General features: G+C 44.7%; 1 protein-coding gene across 2 annotated transcripts in view; it reads left to right on the top strand.

Annotated features, from left to right (window-relative positions):
* The window catches only part of kcnq5b (potassium voltage-gated channel, KQT-like subfamily, member 5b), a 149154-nt gene that overhangs the window by 122714 nt on the left and 6440 nt on the right, over nt 1–20000 (top strand). For both annotated transcript variants that reach the window (XM_076290005.1, XM_076290006.1), the window contains exons 4-11: nt 1422–1597; nt 3680–3805; nt 6634–6744; nt 7009–7104; nt 9432–9526; nt 11652–11678; nt 14492–14718; nt 18166–18274. In XM_076290005.1, coding sequence (XP_076146120.1) covers nt 1422–1597; nt 3680–3805; nt 6634–6744; nt 7009–7104; nt 9432–9526; nt 11652–11678; nt 14492–14718; nt 18166–18274 — 967 coding nt within the window. The remainder of the gene's footprint in view (nt 1–1421; nt 1598–3679; nt 3806–6633; nt 6745–7008; nt 7105–9431; nt 9527–11651; nt 11679–14491; nt 14719–18165; nt 18275–20000) is intronic.

A 20000-nucleotide genomic window follows, 5' to 3' on the forward strand; every position in this document is an offset into this window, starting at 1 on the left:
TGATTTTCAGTCTTCAGTTTACACTACAGGGCCCTCTCTTCTCTTCTCTTCTCTTCTCTTCTCTTCTCTTCTCTTCTCTTCTCTTCTCTTCTCTTCTATTCTCTCTTCTCCTCTCTTCTTTTCTCTTCTCTTCTCTTCACTTCTCTTTGCTTCTCTTCTCTTATCTCTTCTTTTCTCTTCTCTTCTTTTATCTTCTCTTCTCTTCTCTCTCCTTTTCTCTTCTCTTCTCTTCGCTTCTCCTCTCTTCTTCTCTTCTTTCCTCTTCTCTTCTCTTCTCTTCTCTTCTCTTCTTTCCTCTTCTCTTCTCTTCTCTTCTCCTCTCTTCTTCTCTTCTCTTCTCTTCTCTCTTCTCTTCTTCTATTCTCTTCTCTTCTCTTCTCTTCTCTTCTTCTCTTCTCTTCTCTTCTTTTCTCTTCTCTTCTCTTCTCTCCTCTCTTCTTTTCTCTTCTCTTCTCTTCTCTTCTCTTCTCTCTTCTCTTCTTTTCTCTTCTCTTCTCTTCGCTTCTCTTCTCTTCTCTTCTCTTCTCTTCTTCTCTTCTCTTCTCTTCTCTTCTCTTCTTCTCTTCTCTTCTCTTCTCTTCTCTTCTTTTCTTTTCTCTTCTCTTCTCTTCTCTTCTCTTCTCTTCTCTTCTCTTCTCTCCTCTCCTCTCCTCTCTTCTCTTCTCTCTCTCTTCTCTTCTCTTCTCTTCTCTTCTCTTCTCTTCTCTTCTCTTCTCTTCTCTTCTCTTCTCTTCTCTTCTTCTCTTCTCTTCTCTTCTCTTCGCTTCTTTTCTCTTCTCTTCTCTTCTTCTTTTCTCTCTTCTTCTCTTCTCTTCTCTCTTCTCTTCTCTTCTCTTCTATTCTCTTCTCTTTTCTTCTCTTCTTTTCTTTTCTTTTCTCTTCTTTTCTCTTCTCTTCTTCTCTTCTCTCCTCTCTTCTTTTCTCTTCTCTTCTCTTCACTTCTCTTTGCTTCTCTTCTCTTCGCTTCTCTTCTCTTATCTCTCCTTTTCTCTTCTCTTCTCTTCGCTTCTCTCCTCTCTTCTCTCCTCTTCTTTTCTCTTCTATTCTCTTCTCTTTGCTTCTCTCTTCTCTTCTCTCCTCTCTTCTTTTCTCTTCTCTTCGCTTCTCTTCTTCTCTTCTCTCCTCTCTTCTTTTCTCTTCTCTTCTCTTCTCTTCTCTTCTCTTCTCTCCTCTTCTTTTCTCTTCTCTTCTCTTCTCTCCTCCTCTCTTCTTTTCTCTTCTCTTCTCTTCTCTTCTCTTCTCTTCTCTCCTCTTCTTTTCTCTTCTCTTCTCTTCTCTCCTCTTCTCTTCTTTTCTCTTCTCTTCTCTTCTCTCCTCTTCTCTTCTTTTCTCTTCTCTTCTCTTTTCTTTTCTTTTCTTCTCTTCTCTTCTCTTTTTTTCTTTTTTTTTGCTCATGTCCTCTTCTCTTTTTTCCTCTCCAGACATCATCGTGCTCATCGCCTCTGTTGCCGTGGTATCGGCTGGCAGCCAAGGCAACATCTTTGCGACGTCGGCACTCCGCAGCCTGCGTTTCCTGCAGATCCTGCGCATGGTGCGCATGGACCGGCGCGGAGGCACCTGGAAGCTGCTGGGATCTGTAGTTTATGCACACAGCAAGGTGGGCCAGAACCTCAGCTGCCCCTCCTTTTGAAAAAAAACTACACTGACCACAATGCTTGCTCACATACTTTGTCTACATTACTCAAAAATATTAGAAAGCTAGATACCGCATTGTCCGTTGAGTTCTATTAGGTGGCATACGTAAACACGGCCGCCATATTGCTGGGGACAACACCTTTACTGTCTATGGGCAACACTTGCCGGCAATCAGAGACACCTGTCTGATTTCTAGTCAGAGTCGTCACCTGGTTCTCCATTGGCCTCCAGTGACTGTTGCCCCCACCAAGATGGCGGCGCTATTTATCTATGTTCTGGAGCCCAAGTGGTATCTAGCTTTCTAATATCTATATCAAAGTCAATGTAATTGTGAATATAACTGTATGTGTCCTTCTAAGTCAACTGCCAGTGTTAAGATGATTATGTCAGTGCTTAGGGCTTTGTGTGTAGAGAGAACAAACACTAAAGAAAGAGTCTGCTAAATACTTAGTAGGCACACACCACTAAGAAAGTCTCAAATGTAATGGATGAATCTTTCTTCCAAAGACAAATAAGACAAATGGAAGTGGTTTTCAACACTATGTTACTGGCTTCAATAAGTGCTCTCAGTGAATACCGGGTCATGGGATGTGTGACTGCTTGCAAGCTGGAGCTCTGGAACTGGGGTGGGGTGGGGTGGGGGGATGGGGGTGTGAACTCTCAAAGAGCCCGCCTACCCGTATGTCTGTCTGTCTGTCTGTCTGTCTCACCTTGAGTTGTCCGGGCACCAGCAGGACAATGTAAGCGACCTTAGGTGTATGCTGCCGGTGTCCTTAAATGGTCTGGAAAAAACCGACCCCTCCTCCGTCTCAGGAGGATCAGCCTGGGGTTGCAACACATGACAGCAGGAACAGAGCAAAAGCCGGCCGCGTCTCCCCCCCCATCTATCACCCCCCCTAACCCCAACGTCAACCGCAACTGCAAATGTAATCCACCCGCCCCCTGCAAAACACTACGCAGAGGTCAGCCAGACCGACCGTCCGTCACCAGGATTGCGTCTGCAGTCTGTTGCTCTTCATGTATGTGTATGTCTTTTTAGAGTCGTCCTCTGGACTGGGTCAGGGGTCTCCTTGTTATGTCTGCAGCATTCATGAATGTCTATGCATTTAGCGAGTAGCGATTTATGCTAGCGGATGTAGTTCACAACGCAATATCTAGGTATTCACGTTATTTATTTAATTTGTTTGTCTGATCTTCTCTTCAGTATCCATCACTGACACCGGTGATTGTGCCCCAGTAATCTTTTGCTATTATCTCCCGGGGTGGGGGTAGGATTATGCAGTGCTAGGGAAAGAAAACATATTCAGTTTTGGGGATTAATCCCAGATGGGAGAGATGGGAGCTGAATCTGGGAGGTGTCCAGCTCTGACGCTGGAGCTCCTGCGTCAGTCTAGAGAGGTCAGGGCAGCGGAAGGGTCACGATGAGGTCAGCGACGGGAAACTGCATTTGGTTCTCTCTTCCCACCTTGCCAAGCTACATTCAAACTGTTGGTTCAAACTTGGGCAACCCTGGCAGGTAACCCTAAATTGTGTTGTAACTTTGACTACCACTTTGGCCTGACCCGGGCAGTGGAGTTTCGGAGTGCGCACTGTGTGTGTGTGTTTGTGTGTGTGTGTGTGTGAGTGTGAGTGTGAGTGTGAGTGTGAGTGTGTGTGTGTGTGTGTGTGTGTGTGTGTGTGTATGTGTGTGTGTGTGTGTGTGTGTGTGTGTGTGTCTGTGTGTGTGTGTGTGTGTGTCTGTGTGGGAAAGTTTGGATCAGACTGCCAAACTGTGGGATAGTTTGGGTCAGTAATTGACTGGGTGATAGTTTATACACATCAAAGATTCTGGAAATTGGAAAAAAGAACTGACTGTCAAAGTAGAAGATAAACTCCAGCAAGCTGTAACAAATGAACCAAATTTCCCCTCCTGGCTTCTGAATCGCTCACTGAATTTAATGCAAGCTATGACCCATAATAACTCAAGAATGATACTGAATAATAACAGAACACATTAACTGCTGCCACTGCTGGTGTCTGATGGTCCTCTGTGTTGCACACTTAGGAGCTGGTCACTGCATGGTACATTGGCTTCCTGGTCCTCATCTTCTCATCCTTCTTGGTCTACCTGGTGGAGAAGGAGCTGAACACAGAGTTTGCCACCTATGCTGATGCACTGTGGTGGGGCACGGTAGGATCCCAGTTTCTATTCACCCCCCACACACACACACACACACACACACACACACACACACACACACACACTAGAGATGCGCGGATGGGCTATTATTTCAACCGTAACCGCATAGCAAAACTTATCATCCATCCGCCATCCATCCGCACCAACGTTTTTTAACCAATTTTCAAAACCGCACCCGCCCGCAATCCGCTGGTTGTTTTAATGTATATGGGTGATGCGGTGCTGCTGACATGAGGCTAGAAAGCTCTTGCCTGTTCTAGAAAGACTGATCCAATGCAGCAAATATATTAAAAGGCTAAAGTCTTACATTGGCTATGTTGTAGCCTATCCCCAGAATATCAGCAGCAAACTCAGTCTCTGTCTCGCAAAAGTCTCCAAATAAAACGCACATCGGCCTGTAGCCTACAATTTTATCATTATAATAAAAAACGCAATTTGGCACATCATTTCAACATGCTGCTATTTAGCCTACTAATTAATGCCTATTGTACTTTGTTTTTTGCAAAAAGAAAGAAATCCTTAATAAAATAACAAGTCATTCACATTAGGCTACTTTACGCACTGTAACCCACCGCACAGCAGTGCAACGTGCATGTTCACATTTTTAGTAACAACCGCCAAACTTGCTTGCTTGCCTACATCTAAGTTTTCCGACTATTTTTCTTACCTTCTTTTTTCCGCTGCTCTTACGTTCTGAACATCTCGCACTGCCATTGCCCAATGTCAGTTCTGAGTCATATCACTCCATAATCTGTCTCCCTTTTAAATGCCTATTCCCTGAATGGTAGGCTACAATGACTATGTGTTTTATATATAATATCGAAACAAAATAACCCAGTCAGTCTCATCTACGAGATGTTTAGGCCTCCTCCAATACTGGCAGCTGGGCTCATAGGTTGCATATTTGCTTAGTGGCCTACAAAGGCTCTGCAACGAGATGCGACATGGGAGATGAATCATCGGTCAACTTGCACTGTAGCCCATTCTACTTTCTTATTGCACACTGGAGAGGAAAACATGTTGGTAGGCTACGATAGGCTACTTAATTTAAACTTTGTTACCTTTAGTGTGTGTGTGCGTGCGTGAGGGGTTGCTCAGTGAAACATCGCAATACACCAATTCCGCAACACCGTCTCTGATAGATAAACAAAGCAGCATGCATAGAAGCAACTAGGCCAAACTGCCTGATGAAAATGTGACTATTTCAAAGTGTGCTCGTTTTTTTCGGATTTAGGTAACACAATTTAACAATGTATAGGCTATATTTTTTTCATTTGATTGGTTCAACCGCCACCCGCCCGATTTAATTAAAATATTATATTTCTTCATGTCATCCGCCCGATCCGCGGTTTAACCGCGGAGTCCGCGGCTGTAACCGCTAACCGCGCATCTCTAACACACACACATCCACACACACATATACCCCTACCCTCACCCATTATTTGGTGAAATGAGTCCACTCAGGACGGTAAATGATGATGGACCACCTCTTATCTTCCTCTGCCTCATCTCTCATGACATGGTGACAAAGGTTATATCATATGTCAACTCTGCAATGCATCCGCCTACTTAAGACTTCTGCTTTTGCATCGAATAAAAGTTTTTGATTGTTTTTTTTTTTTTAGTAGCACAAGAGCACACCATTTTTGTTGTCATATCTATCATCATTTCCTCGCTCAGACCGATATGACCTATCAAATTATTTTTTTATATGTTTATTTATTTATATATCTATCTATTCATTTATTCCCTCCAAAACTGAAAGCATTCTGTCTGGCTTCATTGATCTTCACCTTGTTTGCAGTGTGGAGAGAGATAGATGGAACGAAGCAGACAGACTGAGAGAGAGAGAGAGAGAGAGAGAAAGATTGAAAACTTCCTGGCTCATAAACATAAGCGTGGGTCCTATTATGTGGCCATTTTCATTGGGATGGGGACTGATCGTCATGGAGCCTGCGAGTGACAGGAGCCATTTCTGTCACACATGGCCGACCTCGACTGCAGATCCTCCGCAGAGGCCCCGCGTCACTAAATCAATGCGAGTCATTTATGGCCTTTGCCACGCCATTACACACACACACACACACACACACACACACACACACACACGCACACACACACAGAGCGAGAGAGAGAGAGAGAGAGAGAGAGAGAGAGAGAGAGAGAGAGAGAGAGTGGAGGGAAAAAGGAGCAGAGGTCAGAAAGGAATGGTGAAAAAGAATTTTTCACACACACGCATGTAAGCACACACACACACACACACAGTTTGACACATGGGGTTGAGAACACATACCATGACACACTATCTCTCTCTCACACACACACAATTGGGTTGCAGTGTTAGACAAAAAAGTCACAATCTCAGGATTTGCCACAAACAGGCCACAAATCAAACCACATGTAATCTTGACCAATTTAGGCTGAGATGCTTTTTCCATTTGCTCTCCTCTCTCTCTCTCTCTCTCTCTCTCTCTCTCTCTCTCTCTCTCTCTCTCTCTCTCTCTCTCTCTCTCTCTCTCTCTCTCTCTTAACCTAACCCTGGCCCATCATTAAATCCACTCTCAGAACTTTTATATCACAACCTAATAATGTCATTTTGCAGGCCAGAAAAATTCTTGAAAAAAAAGTGGTTATAAATATTAGCTTTTTTCAAGGCTAAAACTGTCATCATCATAGGCCTTTTGAGAACATTTTGCTTTATGAAGACATTTTGTTTTGTGGGGACACTTTGTTTTGTGACGACAGTGCCCAGAATTCTTCTTTATTGTTGACCACACAGAAGCCCTTTAATGTTTCTCTCTATCATTTGTTTTGTGTAGATCACTCTGACCACTATAGGCTATGGGGACAAGACGCCCAAGACGTGGACTGGCCGCATGCTCTCTGCTGGGTTTGCACTGCTAGGAATATCGTTTTTTGCTCTGCCTGCGGTGAGTCTGTGCATTCTTCTCACATGAGTGCATGTCCTGTGTACCCTACACACACATACACAAACATGCACACACACAAAGACCCACACTCATACAGCACCCCATTAGCTGCACCCTCTTTGCCAGTGTTAAGTAACCTCTGCTCACCTCTGGTCTCACACCACACCTTACACTTACACCCATTCCACTGACCTCTGGTGCTGATGTGTGATCTCTCTCTCTCTTTCTCTTTCTCTCTCTCTCTCTCTTTCTCTGTGTGTACAGGGTATCTTGGGCTCTGGATTTGCACTGAAGGTGCAGGAGCAGCACCGTCAAAAGCACTTTGAGAAGAGGAGGAACCCAGCAGCCTGCCTCATTCAGGTAGGAGTATGCGCGCACACACACACTCACACACACACACACACACACACACACACACACACACACACACACTCACACTCACACTCACACACACACGCACACAAACATACATGCATGCACCACACACATCTGCACACAATATTAGGCTCTCATCACAAGGCACTCATTACTTCTGAATGAGTCAATAATAGGAACTGGTCTATTGTATAAGCAGGAAAAAATTGCATGACTACACAAAAAAAAAGTGAGAGGAGTGAATTGTCCTTCCGGGAAATTCAATTTTAAGTGTGAATTGAATGGAGAACCAGGCGAATAAAGAAAGCTGTTCTCTTTTTTTAAAGGCCCATTCTGGTGACTATAATGGCTCTGTTGAAAACCAGAGGTGTGAATTATGAATTAGTAGGGTTAAAAAGCTGAGTTTTCTTTTTAAGTCCAGTTTACAAATAACGACAAAGACCTGAAATGACTGACATTTTAGACATGAAAGCCCGGGCATGCGGCTAGCTTACGTTTGTTATGTGGTCGTCTCCTAAGCCCTTGTGCACTGTCAGGGCTTATAAAACACACATTAGTGAAAGCTCAGAGTCGCCGTAGTAACCCATAATGATCTTTGACAATAACCATGTTTTTTTTTTTCATAAATAAAATGTCAAAAAGTTTTTTGGAACACAAGGATGAACATGGTTTAGTATTAGTGGTCCTCAGGTTCCTGCACATTGAGGCCTAGTTGTCACTGTTCCACCGCAAACAGCCTGTAAGCCACAGCACTCAAACCCTCTCAGATGTACCTTGAAACCCTGCCATTTAAGGACGCCAGCAGAACAATGTTTGTAGCCGAGGCGGTGTCCGTTTTCTGTTTTCTCTACAAATTGTTTCATTGCTTGAATGAGGAATGTCAGTGAAGGTTCTCCATTGGCAAGAAGTAAGAGTAAATGGAGGGGAGTGGGGTTATGAAAGAGTCCCTTCCTGTAATGTTCAAGAAATCACACAAATTAAATTAGTTTGAATGGAAACTGACTACAAAATTAGAGAAATGCTAGAAGCAATATGTTGTTTTTTTAGCTTTCGAAGCCCTTATATAACTACCAAAACAAACATGGGGGTTATGATCATTTACTGTGTTTTTGTAATGAATTTCTGCTATTTTATGTTGCTTCTGAACAAAAGAAATGTGCAAAATGTCTGGCATAATTTTGAAACTGAATGAAGAAATCCTTCTTTTTTGTATTAGTTCATTACAAACACAGACGGTGGTACTGATTCGGCCGTAGTGTGTGTTGTTCGCAGGCGTCTGATTACTGCAGCACTGCTGCTTTGGGTTGTTGGCTTATTAACTGGGCTGATTTGTATGCCGCTGGTGTCTGTTGGAGGCCAGGCCCAATTCTTTAATGACCAAGAAATTATGATGAGTGTTTTATTATCCCACTGTGTTAGTGTGTGTGTGTGTGTGTGTGTGTGTGTGTGTGTGTGTGTGTGTGTGTGTGTGTGTGTGTGTGTGTGTGTGTGTGTGTGAATCAAAGTGTTTGTGGGTGTCCCACTGCCTGTTGTATGCAGATGCACCCCTAGACCTTCACTTCTGCCCATAACCCCCTCCCCCCCCCCCCCCCCCCCCCCCCCCCCACACACACACACACACTCACGCACAACTTACCTTCTGTCCACTCTCCTGCCCCCCAACCTACCCACGCCGACCCCCCACGGCTCTCCTCCGCTGCCCCCACCTCCACCACCACCATCTTCCAGGCTGCGTGGCGCTACTACTCCACCGACGGTAGCCGGCCCTACCTGGAGGCCACGTGGAGGCACTATGAGCGTGCCCTGCCCTCCCTAAGGCATGTATGGAAGCCTGCGCCCCGACCCGACCCCAATCGCCCCTCCACCTCCCCACACCCTCCAACTCCAAACCAATTTCCTCCTCTTTCTTAAACCCTACTCTCCACCCTCTATACCTTCTCTCTCTCTCTCTCACTCTCTCTCTCTCTCTCTCGATATCTCTCTCCGTCCCCCTAAAGCCGTAACGGGTGATGTTGTTACTAATCAGCATTTTTGTTTCCTTGTATTTCCATTCTACCCCTCTATTTCCCCCCTTCTTTATTATTTGTTTTCCTTTTGTTTTATATTTATTTATTTATTTATTTATTTATTTATTTATTTATTTATTTATTTATTTATTTATTTTAATTTCCTTGCCCCCCCCCCCCCCCCCTTACATTCCTTTTGTTTTGCCTTTTCATTTTGTTTGGTTCTGGTTTGGTTCTGTTCCCTCTCCTCCTCTCCTCCTCTCCTCCTCCTCCCTGTTCTCTTGGTTCCGTGTACTCTGCATGCAGTGTGTTTGGCGTAGCTATGCGGCTGATGAGAACTCGGTTTCCGTTGCTACCTGGAAGCCTCATTTGAAGGCGTTGCATACCTGCAGTCCTACAAAGTAGGTACAACCTCTCTGGCAGCTGGTGTTCTATTTGGTGTCTGTGCCACTTTTCTTTTTGTCGTTTCTCACCATCTCTTTCTTCTCTTCATCGTGCCGTAAACTCATCATCATCTCCATCCTTTTCTTCTTCCTATTCAATCTTTTCTTCTTCTTCTTCGTCGGTTTCATCATCTCACAACACACAACACACTTTTCATTTATGTGCTTCCCTTTAAATCTCTTCAACGTACACACATGCTATCCGCTCATTCTGTTCCAGTCTAACTTACTGTAGGTCCTAACATGCAGTAGGGTTCACAGCAATGATTCTAGAACAGAGCTCCGCTCTAGAATCTTTGGTTCACAGCCATCAGAAAACCCCCCTAGTGTCCTCCAGGCTCCATTATTACGTATGTATTATCTGTCTTAGTCTTTATCTTTAGTTGTCCGCTGCGGTACAACACTTTGGTCAGTTTATGCTGTGTTTAAATGTGCTTTAAAATTAAACTTACTTACTTACTTACTTACTTACTTACATTAGTAGGAGAGCACCATAGCCACATAGGAACATCCTAAGGCGAGGATCACATTAGCTAGCGGCAAGCGGCAGGTTTCCTATTGTTCTCTATGATTTGGCAGCGGAACGGTGGTAACGCTGGCGTAACGTTAGCGTTGAGAGGCCAAAGGGGCGGCCAGCTTAACTTTCCGTCGGGCCACCTCGCTCTTGCCTCTCCAAGGCGTCCAGCTCGCGCTTGATGTCCACCGTGCGGGAAACCCCACGGTGATGCAGGACGAAAACGAAAAACGGACCCCAAACGAAACCAAACCACCACTAAACCAAACAGAATATCAATCCAAGTGCACAGTTCATATATCGCACGGCGAAGCAGCTGGGAGGTTTACAGCATCGGCCCAGCAGCTGAGTTCCCCAGTTCTCCAATCCTCTCTTCCGATTGACTGCTATTCTGCATGTCTTATAGTCAATCACACAATAAGACCGGAAGTAGCTGGCACCCCTTGTGGATGGAGGATGTTTATATGTGTGACAGTGGGCTGTCTCTGCCTGGGCTCTTGTGTAGGTCTGAGCAACCCCCAATACATAACAGTTGAACTTGGTTCAACTTTCAAAGTGCAACGCAAGCATATTCAATTGACAAACCGTTTGTGTTGCATAGGAACGAGACAAAACTTATTATGGTCTGAGCGCTGCGTTACGTTTGCCGCTGCCGCTTGCCGCTGGCCAATGTGATCTCCGCCAAAAGCTCCGTGCTTGATTGGACTAAAGAGCTTCAATTTAGAAAAGGTTCTTCCCCCATTGCATTAGTTACTTGAGATTGTGGTCATTAGCGGAATGAAGCAAATTAACTGGAGCCTGGAAGTATTGGGAGAGCCATCTGCTGAATTTGCACACGTGCTGATATATTCACACACACACACACACACACACACACACACAAACCTCCCGTATATATATATGATTCATGTTAACGCTAATTACAAGTGTGCATTGATACCATAATTGTGCATATTACTGTTGGGTTAGCCGCCACTAATTGGCTTTCCCACAGACCATATGTCAGTATTCACACAAAGACACACACACACACACTTCTGCCAGTATAGATTTCTGTCCATACAGTATATTTATGTTGCTTCTGATGTATGTCTTTGCATGTCAGCTTTTTATAGCCTAATAATGTACAGTAGTTGTCTTGGCTGTTGGTCAGGGTTCCCTTATTTGACTGTGCTGTTTTGCATGTGATGTGTTCCTGTGTCTGAAGACTAGCCACATGTTTTCCCAGAGATGAGTTCTTGGGATCAGCAACAGAGGTGGAACCACCAGGCCCAGAGTACAATTCAGTGTGTGTTGTCTCAACTGTTCTAGAATCTGAAAACGGGATCAGAGGGTGAAATTAAAGGGTTAAGCTATAGTCACATTGCTCTACATTTTAGACAGATCTAAAATCCGGAGACAGCCACTGGAACTCTTTTAGCTCCTGGACCTGAACAGTTCCTCCTCTGTTCCATCTGGCATTGTCTCTCAAATAACTTAGTCGTTCCAGCTTTTGCGATGTGAAATAACCATGTCTTCTTCCCATGGTTCTCCTCTCCACACACCACCACTACCACCTCTCCACTGAAGGAAGGAACAGGGCGAGACCACAACCAGGTTTGTTATCTCAATTCTCATTGATTAAGTGCTAACTAAAAACCAGTTTCAACCTGAAACACTGTATTGCACTGCCTACTGTATATTCACCATCTATGCAGTGGATTGCACAATTACCATCACTGTTTATCATACAGATATACCTTATAAGGTATAGCTATATTCTTATAGCTATATGTAGGATATAGTCCATGATAAATTATTTATATCAAATATGTTAGATTTGATTATATACTGTATTATGTATTTTTTTTGTCTGCTTTCTTTCTCTTATTTATTTGAGCTTGTTCTTGAGAGCATACGGACGAGGATGCCGCAGGCTCGTTACTGTGTTGTTCTCTGTGTGTCTCCTCTGGCTGACTTCTGCTGGAGAGAGGAGTGGAGAGGAGTGGAGAGGAGAGGAGTGGAGTGGAGAGGAGAGGAGTGGAGAGGAGAGGAGAGGAGAGGAGTGGAGAGGAGTGGAGAGGAGAGGAGGTGTTGGAACAGCACTCCTCTAGGTGCTAATGGACTCTCAGTGAGAGCAGCTCTGCCTCTGATAATGACTCCCGGTGATCACCTATCAGCGTGGCTCGCCGAGCCTTCGAATGTAGTCCGTTCTCATTTAATTGGCCCGAGGTGGCATGGTGTAGACAGAGAGATGTCGGTGATATCCGTTTAACTCTCTACAGCTGTCTTTCTCACACACACACACACACACACACTCTCCACTGATGACGCATAATTGTGTTGTTCCCCTCTCTAATGCGGTGCAATTTCGTTTACGTATCACTTATCTGTCTGGCAGGAATGATGGAGACTCAGTACTCAGTCAAGCTGATGGGGGACAGGCCAGAACACTGCTGAAGTTATCTAACACTTTACACAACAGATGAGCCAGACGTGGCATGGGAGTTAGCCCTGTGGTTTCTCAGAGACAGGTTACATAGTGCATGCTGGCATTTATTTGTTTTTGTTGATTTTTATTGTGATCTTTCTCTTAAGCAGCGTGTTTCTGGCTTGGTGCCCAAAGGGTAAAATTGCCGGCTTACAATGTTACAAGGCCGTTAATGTTGTGGGGTTGTTGTTGAAGTAAGATCGGTGTGGGAGACAGCGTGGAGGGCTGTGTGTGTGTGTGTGTGTGTGTGTGTGCACATTGTGTGTATGTGCGTGTGTGTTAGAGTGAATTTTCTTTGGAGGCATAGAGGATAAGAGATGGTAATGTAACACCATTGCTTTATGAACTGTGACCCAACTTGCTAGAACCAAGCCCTTGGCAGGTTTGGATAGTTTCTTGCCTGCAATCAACCATATTGGCAGATTCTAAGGGAAAAACAAAGAAAAGAAAGTGTCTACTCCTTCCCACTTCATTGCATTTCTGCTTTCTGTTCTTGAAATAGAGGAAGCTACTTCACACACGCCCCCCCCCCCCCATCCCTGATTGCGAGGCTGCAACAGTTTCTTGTCAAATACTTGTCAACTTCCCCTATTTGACCCTCACGGAAAAAAAAGTCGAGAGTGGCAAAGTCATGTGTTTTGTGTTCCTTTTATGCCGGAACTGATGTCTGGGAGCGTAGCGCTACATCAGGACATTCTGTCACTGAACCAGACTCCAGGTGCTAATTAAAATCACACAGCTGATTCAAAGCAGGTGGTTCTTCTTTTACATACAATGTGAACGGAATTAAAAGAAACATATGCAAGATGAAATATACAGTATATACTTCTATATCTTGATGACTTCTTATCTTATCTTGATGATATCTTGATGACATCAATGATTATGATGACACTGTCCCTCCTCCCCTTTTCCTCATCCAATAGTAAGGCGTTTAGTCGCAGGATGAAGTTCCTCAGGAGATATGTGCGACTCCGCCATAGGTACTCGACATCCTGCTCTGCGTTTGCTGCCCCTGTTACTCTTAGAGTGACCACTGACAGTGTGCTGTCTCTGTGTGCCGTGTGAGACTGAGCGTCTGGGGGGGTTGGTGTTTTTGTTTTGTTTTGTTTTTTTGAGAGTTTGGGGGTTTTTTTGGGGGGGGGGGTTGAGTGTTTCCTTACGTTAGTGTAATTTTCAAGAAGGCGTCCAAGATGGGCAGGAAGCCCTTAAAATATCCTAACTCCTATAAACATGAAAATCCATGCAGCCCTACTCAAAAAGGAGCTAATAAAAGTGGCGTGAAATATTTAGGGTCATTGCCTAACCTCACACTGCTTTTGCCATTTACAACAGTTCAACTTCACACTAATGTGTGTCTCACAGTAGCAGAAAAAAAAAAACCTTCCGTGAAGGCGTTGATGCTTTGAACATTCCAGCTACCATTAAAATTCATGATCCTTTGCCAGTCAGATAATTCACCTTTTTGAGGGTATTGAGTGTTCAAGATTGCACTGACTCCTCTTTGGTCCCTAACAATGCACCGCCACGCTCTGTTTAACCTCTCACCATCCTAGCCCCTGCATGTTGCCATGAGACACCCTGTAGCCACAGCACGTTGTCCTAGCATCATGCTTCTAACATTAGGTAGATCATACTTTTTGACCAGTAGCTTGCTAAGTGTCATCTCACCAGTAGTAAAGTGGGTTTAACTATGGTCATCAGTTACTGACAAAGGACTGACTGGTTGCTAATCTAACTGATAAGGGTGTTCAGTAAAGTGCTTGAGTTTGTGAGTGCAAATGTACCCATCGCACCAATGGGCAAATATACTCTTTTGTTCATTTCTCTGTTTCTCTCTCTCTATCTCTCTCTTTCTCTCTCTCTCTCTCTCTGCTCTCTCTCTGTCTCGTCCTCTCTCTTTGTCTCTCTCTCTCTCTCTCTCTCTCTCTCCTTGCAGCACCGGTCAGAAGATGAGCTTCAAGGACCGTGTACGGATGGCGAGTCCGCGGGGCCAGAGCATCAAGAGCCGCCAGACGTCCATGACAGACCGTCGCTCGCCAGGGGCGGAGATCAGTGGCGAGGGCTCCAGCCCAGCCAAGGTGCAGAAGAGCTGGAGCTTCAACGACCGCACGCGCTTCCGGCCCTCGCTTCGCCTCAAGAGCCAATCACGCGCCCCCACTGAGAGTGAGTTCCCCCGCCCCTCATTCTCACCATCTCCTACAGTAGCTGAACTGCAGTACTGTGTTTATTTATCTAATGTATTTATTTATTGTATTATTTATTATGTGTTTACATTATTTATTTGTTTATTATTATTTATTTACAGTGTTTATGTATTTATTGTTTATTTTCTGTGTTTATATATGACATATTAAATTATATATTTATTTGTTTATTATCATTTATTTACTATGTTTATTGCCCCTGTGATGAACCCATATATTAGTACAGAATCCTGATAGAGGCACCAGAAGGTTTTCATTATAAAACAGGGAGGCCATTTGACATACTGCTCCGTACTGAGTGTACTGTTTGTACATCCTATTCCTTTATAATTGTCTGTCATCCCAACTGTAAAGGGAGCTGGTGGAGGTGCCGTAGGTCTTTCACACAGAGTGTTGGTTCACACGGAGTGTTGATTGGCATACTATTTATTAAAGGTACCGGTAGTCATGCATATTTGTACCTTTGTGTCCTCAAAGAATCCATAAAGGAGCTTGTTCTTGTGAGAGTGTATACACGAGCAGTATTGACTAGAGAAAGCGTAGATTGCAGTGTGGGAGTACAACTAGTGATGGTGATGGTAGACAACAGTGAATGACAGTGGTGCAGATGAATGTAATGGAGCTGATGCTGACTACATGAAAAGTACGAGCTCCACCGCATAGTCAGACCCCTGGGCTACAATTTGGGCTGTAGTATGTCACTGTCGATGGAGGTGTGTGTGTGTGTGTGTGTGTGTGTGTGTGTGTGTGTGTGTGTGTGTGTGCACGCGTGTGTGTGTGTGTGTGTGTGTGTCTGTCTGTCTGTGATGGGCTGGGTTGTAATTAGATAACCCTCTTTAGTTTCTCTCCCTAAATTGTTTACTGTGTGTGTGTGTGTGTGTGTGTGTGTGTATGTGTGTGTGTGTGTGTGTCTGTGTCTGTGTCTGTGTCTGTGTCTGTGTGTGTGTGTGTGTGTGTGTGTGTGTGTGTGTGTGTGTGCACATGTGTGTGTGCATGTGTGTGTGCGTGTGTGCACATGTGTGTGTGCATGTGTGTGCGTGTGTGTGTTTGCGTGCGTGTGTGTGTGTGTGTGTGTGTGTGTGTGTGTGTGTGTGTGTGCACATGCGTGTGTGTGCGTGTGTGTGTGTGTGCGCGTGCGCCTGTGTGTTTCTATGTCTTAAGGTCAAAGGTAAAGGCCATAGCCTGTGGTTGCTTCAGTGTTCTCCCTCGTCAAGCTCCATTGTTAAAACCTTTACATTTCTCCGCTCCTCTGCTAGAGCGCGTTCACATGAAGGGCCTCTAGGCCGGCACCACTCAGGACACAATGCACTTAACAATGCAGACGTCTAGAGACAGCACTACACAGCAGGGCTCACTCTTCTCTAGTCCCTTCTCCTAACCGATAGAACAAGGGATGACAGGGAGGATAGAGAGAGAGAGAGAGAGAGAGAGAGAGAGAGAGAGAGAGACACTCCTGTTCTCTCTGAGGCTAGTGGAAGATGAAAAGGAATGAGTGTTTTATTTGTTTGTGCGTCTGATGTTGTGGTTGTGTTCGGATAGGGATGTATCACACTACTGTAGTGACAAACAGGACAGTCTAGTCTCTGATGGCAACATTTTGCTCTGTGGAAAAGAGGAAGACTGGAGAAGTGTTTGTTGATGACAGTGTTTGCGCGTGCGTGTGTGTGTGTGTGTGTGTGTGTGTGTGTGTGCTTGTGTCTGCGGGCGTGTGTTTGTAAATGTGTGCATGTGCGTGTTACAACACTTCTTGATTCTCACGGAAGCCTAGAACACATTGCACTCCTGGGACAAAGAAAAGGGCTGTTTGTTGCATGTCCATCCCAGTGTGTGTATACACAAACTGCTAAGTGTGTATCTTTGCTCCTCACCACCCCCACTACAACACAAGAGGCACATTTCATTTCTCTTGTGACAAAAGCCCAACCACAGGGGAAAAAAAAAAACCTTAGTGAGCATCTGCTGACTCAGAGGTATTCTGAAGTACGCTCTCTCTCTCTCTCTCTCTCTCTCTCTCTCTCTCTCTCTCTCTCTCTCTCTTTCTCTCTCTCTCTCTCTCTCTCTGGAATGGCCTTTCGGGAGAATTTACTGTCGCTGCTGAGATGACAAGCCAGGCGGTCAGGCGGCTAGGCCGCCATTTCTCAGGGAATTAGCGCACCCTCTCTATGATAGCCGTTGCTAACGCGTGGCCATAGATAACCTTTTATTGATGAGAGAGAGGAGCTTTGGGATGTGGGGGGGGGGGGGGTGCTTGACTCTGCACTTCATACACTTGAGACACACACAGAGATTCATACTGGACACACAGTGTCATACACACACACACACACACACACTGACACACACGTTTTGGTCAGCCTCTGGCTATAACTCCTATGAAAGTGTGTGCGCAGCGCACCAAATGTGCCCCATTAGCGATTTCCCGCAGCCAGAAAAGGTCCTTATCCATCATGGGAGTGAGAGGACACCACATCTCTTAGCTTGTCCCCTAACTTGGCTAGCTTCTCGGCAAACCAGTTTCCTGTCCGTTGATATGGCTGTCAAAAAAGCGTAATAAATACAATGTAGGTGCGTCTTAATGTCTGTTGGCTCTAAGGAGCACTGCTGTGTGCCACTCTGCTCAGCTAAAGTCGTTATAAAAGCAATTTTAGCCAGCCTATGTGCACAGTGGCTGCACAAAAGCACACGTTTTGGTACAAACCGAAGCACTCATCTTCAGGTGCTTTTTAACAGCGATGACAATGAACAGGAAACAGGTTTGCCGACTTCAAGTCAAAAACAGAAGTTTGTCACTATACATTCTTTAAAGCGAATGTGTTGTCCCTACAGTATCTGGTAACAGATGTGTTAAAAAAAAACAACGCAAGTTGTGTTGATTCAATGCAAGTTGTGTTATTTTCAACACATTTTGTGTAACACATTAAAAAAGGAAACAACACAAACTTGTGTGGTCCTTATCTGGACACAGAGATGTGTTAAAACAACACAAGTTGCGTTGTTTTCAGCACATTCATTTTAAGAGTGTAGTGTGCAGAGTCCACACCTAGCCCCTTTGGTGGAATCTATTGTAGTGGCAAACCAATATCGTGGCTCAGTTTGAGGAGACGTCACACAATAGGACGCAGTTGCAACAGAATTAACAACTGTGGATGACTTGTTGTTAATAAGCCTATTTCACAGTGTCCAGGTGTCCGGCCTCGTTGATGTGAATGATGCCTTAATTGGCAGGGTAAAACGTCTTCCTGCTTTTGTCTTTCCTGTGGACTTTTCTTTTGCTGTCTATTGTTGATTTACACAGCGGCCCCATCTTGTGAAATGGGCTAATCGCTGTTAATTGAGATGAAGGTGTTTAAAAGGTGTGTAAAAGGTGTTTAAAAGGTGTTTAAAAGGCCTGATATTCCTCTGGCAGGTGACAGTAACATGGCGGCAGACGACGCCTTTGACGAGCGGAGCTGCCACTGTGACATCTCAGCAGAGGACCTGCTGCCCTCCATTAAGTGTGTCATCAGAGCCGTCAGGTGAATAACTACAACACACACACACACACACACACACACACACACTCACAAACAAACACACACACACACACACACACACACACACACACACACACACACACACACACAAACACACATGAAATCACACACACACACACAAACACACATGCGCTCGCACACACACACACACACGAAATCACACACATATAGAGACATATAGAGATATTTTCACACTGGCAGCTACTACCCTCTGAATGATTTATGCATGTCTGTATGTTTGCTTGTACATGTGTATATGACAGAAGGCCCACACTCTCACACACTACTACACCAAAGTCTCATGCAAACGCATACACGGAATTTGGCATAAGTGGCAGCTGACTACCCTCTGAGTGACTGTATGCCTACTCTAGGAGTTTACATCTGTCATATGCGTGTGCTCAGGCTATGTGACTGAAGGCGCATTCTTCCTTTTAATGCCAATGAAGCATATTAAGTTGAGTTGAATTGAGTTGAATTGAAAGGAGTGAGTGTGAGTGTATGAGAGTAAAGAGTAGCCTCCCAGCACTGCCCCCCAGCACCCCCCTCAGCACACCCCCCCAGCACTGCCCTCAGCACCCCCCCAGCACCCCCCCCAGCACCCCCCCAGCACTGCCCGCTTCCACGAAGCCCCGGGAGCTTGGACTGTTTTCCACTGCTGCCCTATCAGTCAAACCACAGGCCTTAAACCCAGTATAAGCACAGGATTGAGTTGCAGGCTGTTCTGCTAGTCACGCACATGCAGCATGCACACACACACACACTCTCATACACACACTCACACTCTCGTACACAAGCTGCACACAAGATCAAGGTGAGTTTGGGGTTTGTAGTGTATGGCAGTGGTAATAGGGAGCAAGATGGTGTGTGGTGGTGGTGTGTGTGTGTGTGTGTGTGTGGGCATGCTGCATGTGTGTGTGTGTGTGTGTGAGAGAGAGAGAGAGAGAGAGAGAGAGAGAGAGAGAGAGAGATTCTAAAATTACACTTCATTATTTTCTCAGGGAGCTAAGTTGACCCAAAAGACACAGAGCATTTTGCTCTGAAAAATATAAGTAATTTGATTTGGTATGAAAATGTTTTGTGTGTAAATTGATCGCACTATTTTGTCTTTCCGTTGTTCTCGTTTTATGGAGAAAAAGATGGATTCGAACCTCCATATAACCCCTAAAACAAACCAAACAAATACCTGGCATTTTCTGTTGATGTACTCCCCCTACTGGCGCCTATAATGTACTGCAGCCCTGCTGCTAATCTGGCTCCATCTCGTCCAGTCTGCCAAATCTAGAAGCTGCATCACAGTCTCTTTAGTGAGTCACTCACAGCCAGTACACAAACATCCCCAAGCCACGCAGCAACATCACGTGACAGATTTGCAGATATTTAGCAAAATTATGATTTTTATGCTCTCACAAAACCCACACAGCACAGACTGGACATATTTCATGAATAAATAAATATATGCATAATGCTCTCCCATCCCATCCCAAAACAAATTCAGTCACTCTGTGTTTTCCCACAGAAATAAATAGGTACTAGAGTGCACTACTGAACATTTGTGAGGTCAATCAATGTTAATTAAATACATTCTAATTCAAAGACCCAGCAGGTAGGCTATTTGGCTATAGTGGTGCATTTGTAACATGAAAATCCATAGGATACAGAGAGTGTCATTCTTAATTAGGTTAGCTACAAATAGTTTTATATGCCC

The sequence above is a fragment of the Alosa pseudoharengus genome, unplaced genomic scaffold (genome assembly GCF_046254945.1).
Source record: "Alosa pseudoharengus isolate Yale_2024_CS ecotype anadromous, Long Island Sound unplaced genomic scaffold, YU_APseudo_1.1 YU_APseudo_1.1_scf_1, whole genome shotgun sequence".
NCBI lineage: Eukaryota > Metazoa > Chordata > Actinopteri > Clupeiformes > Clupeidae > Alosa > Alosa pseudoharengus.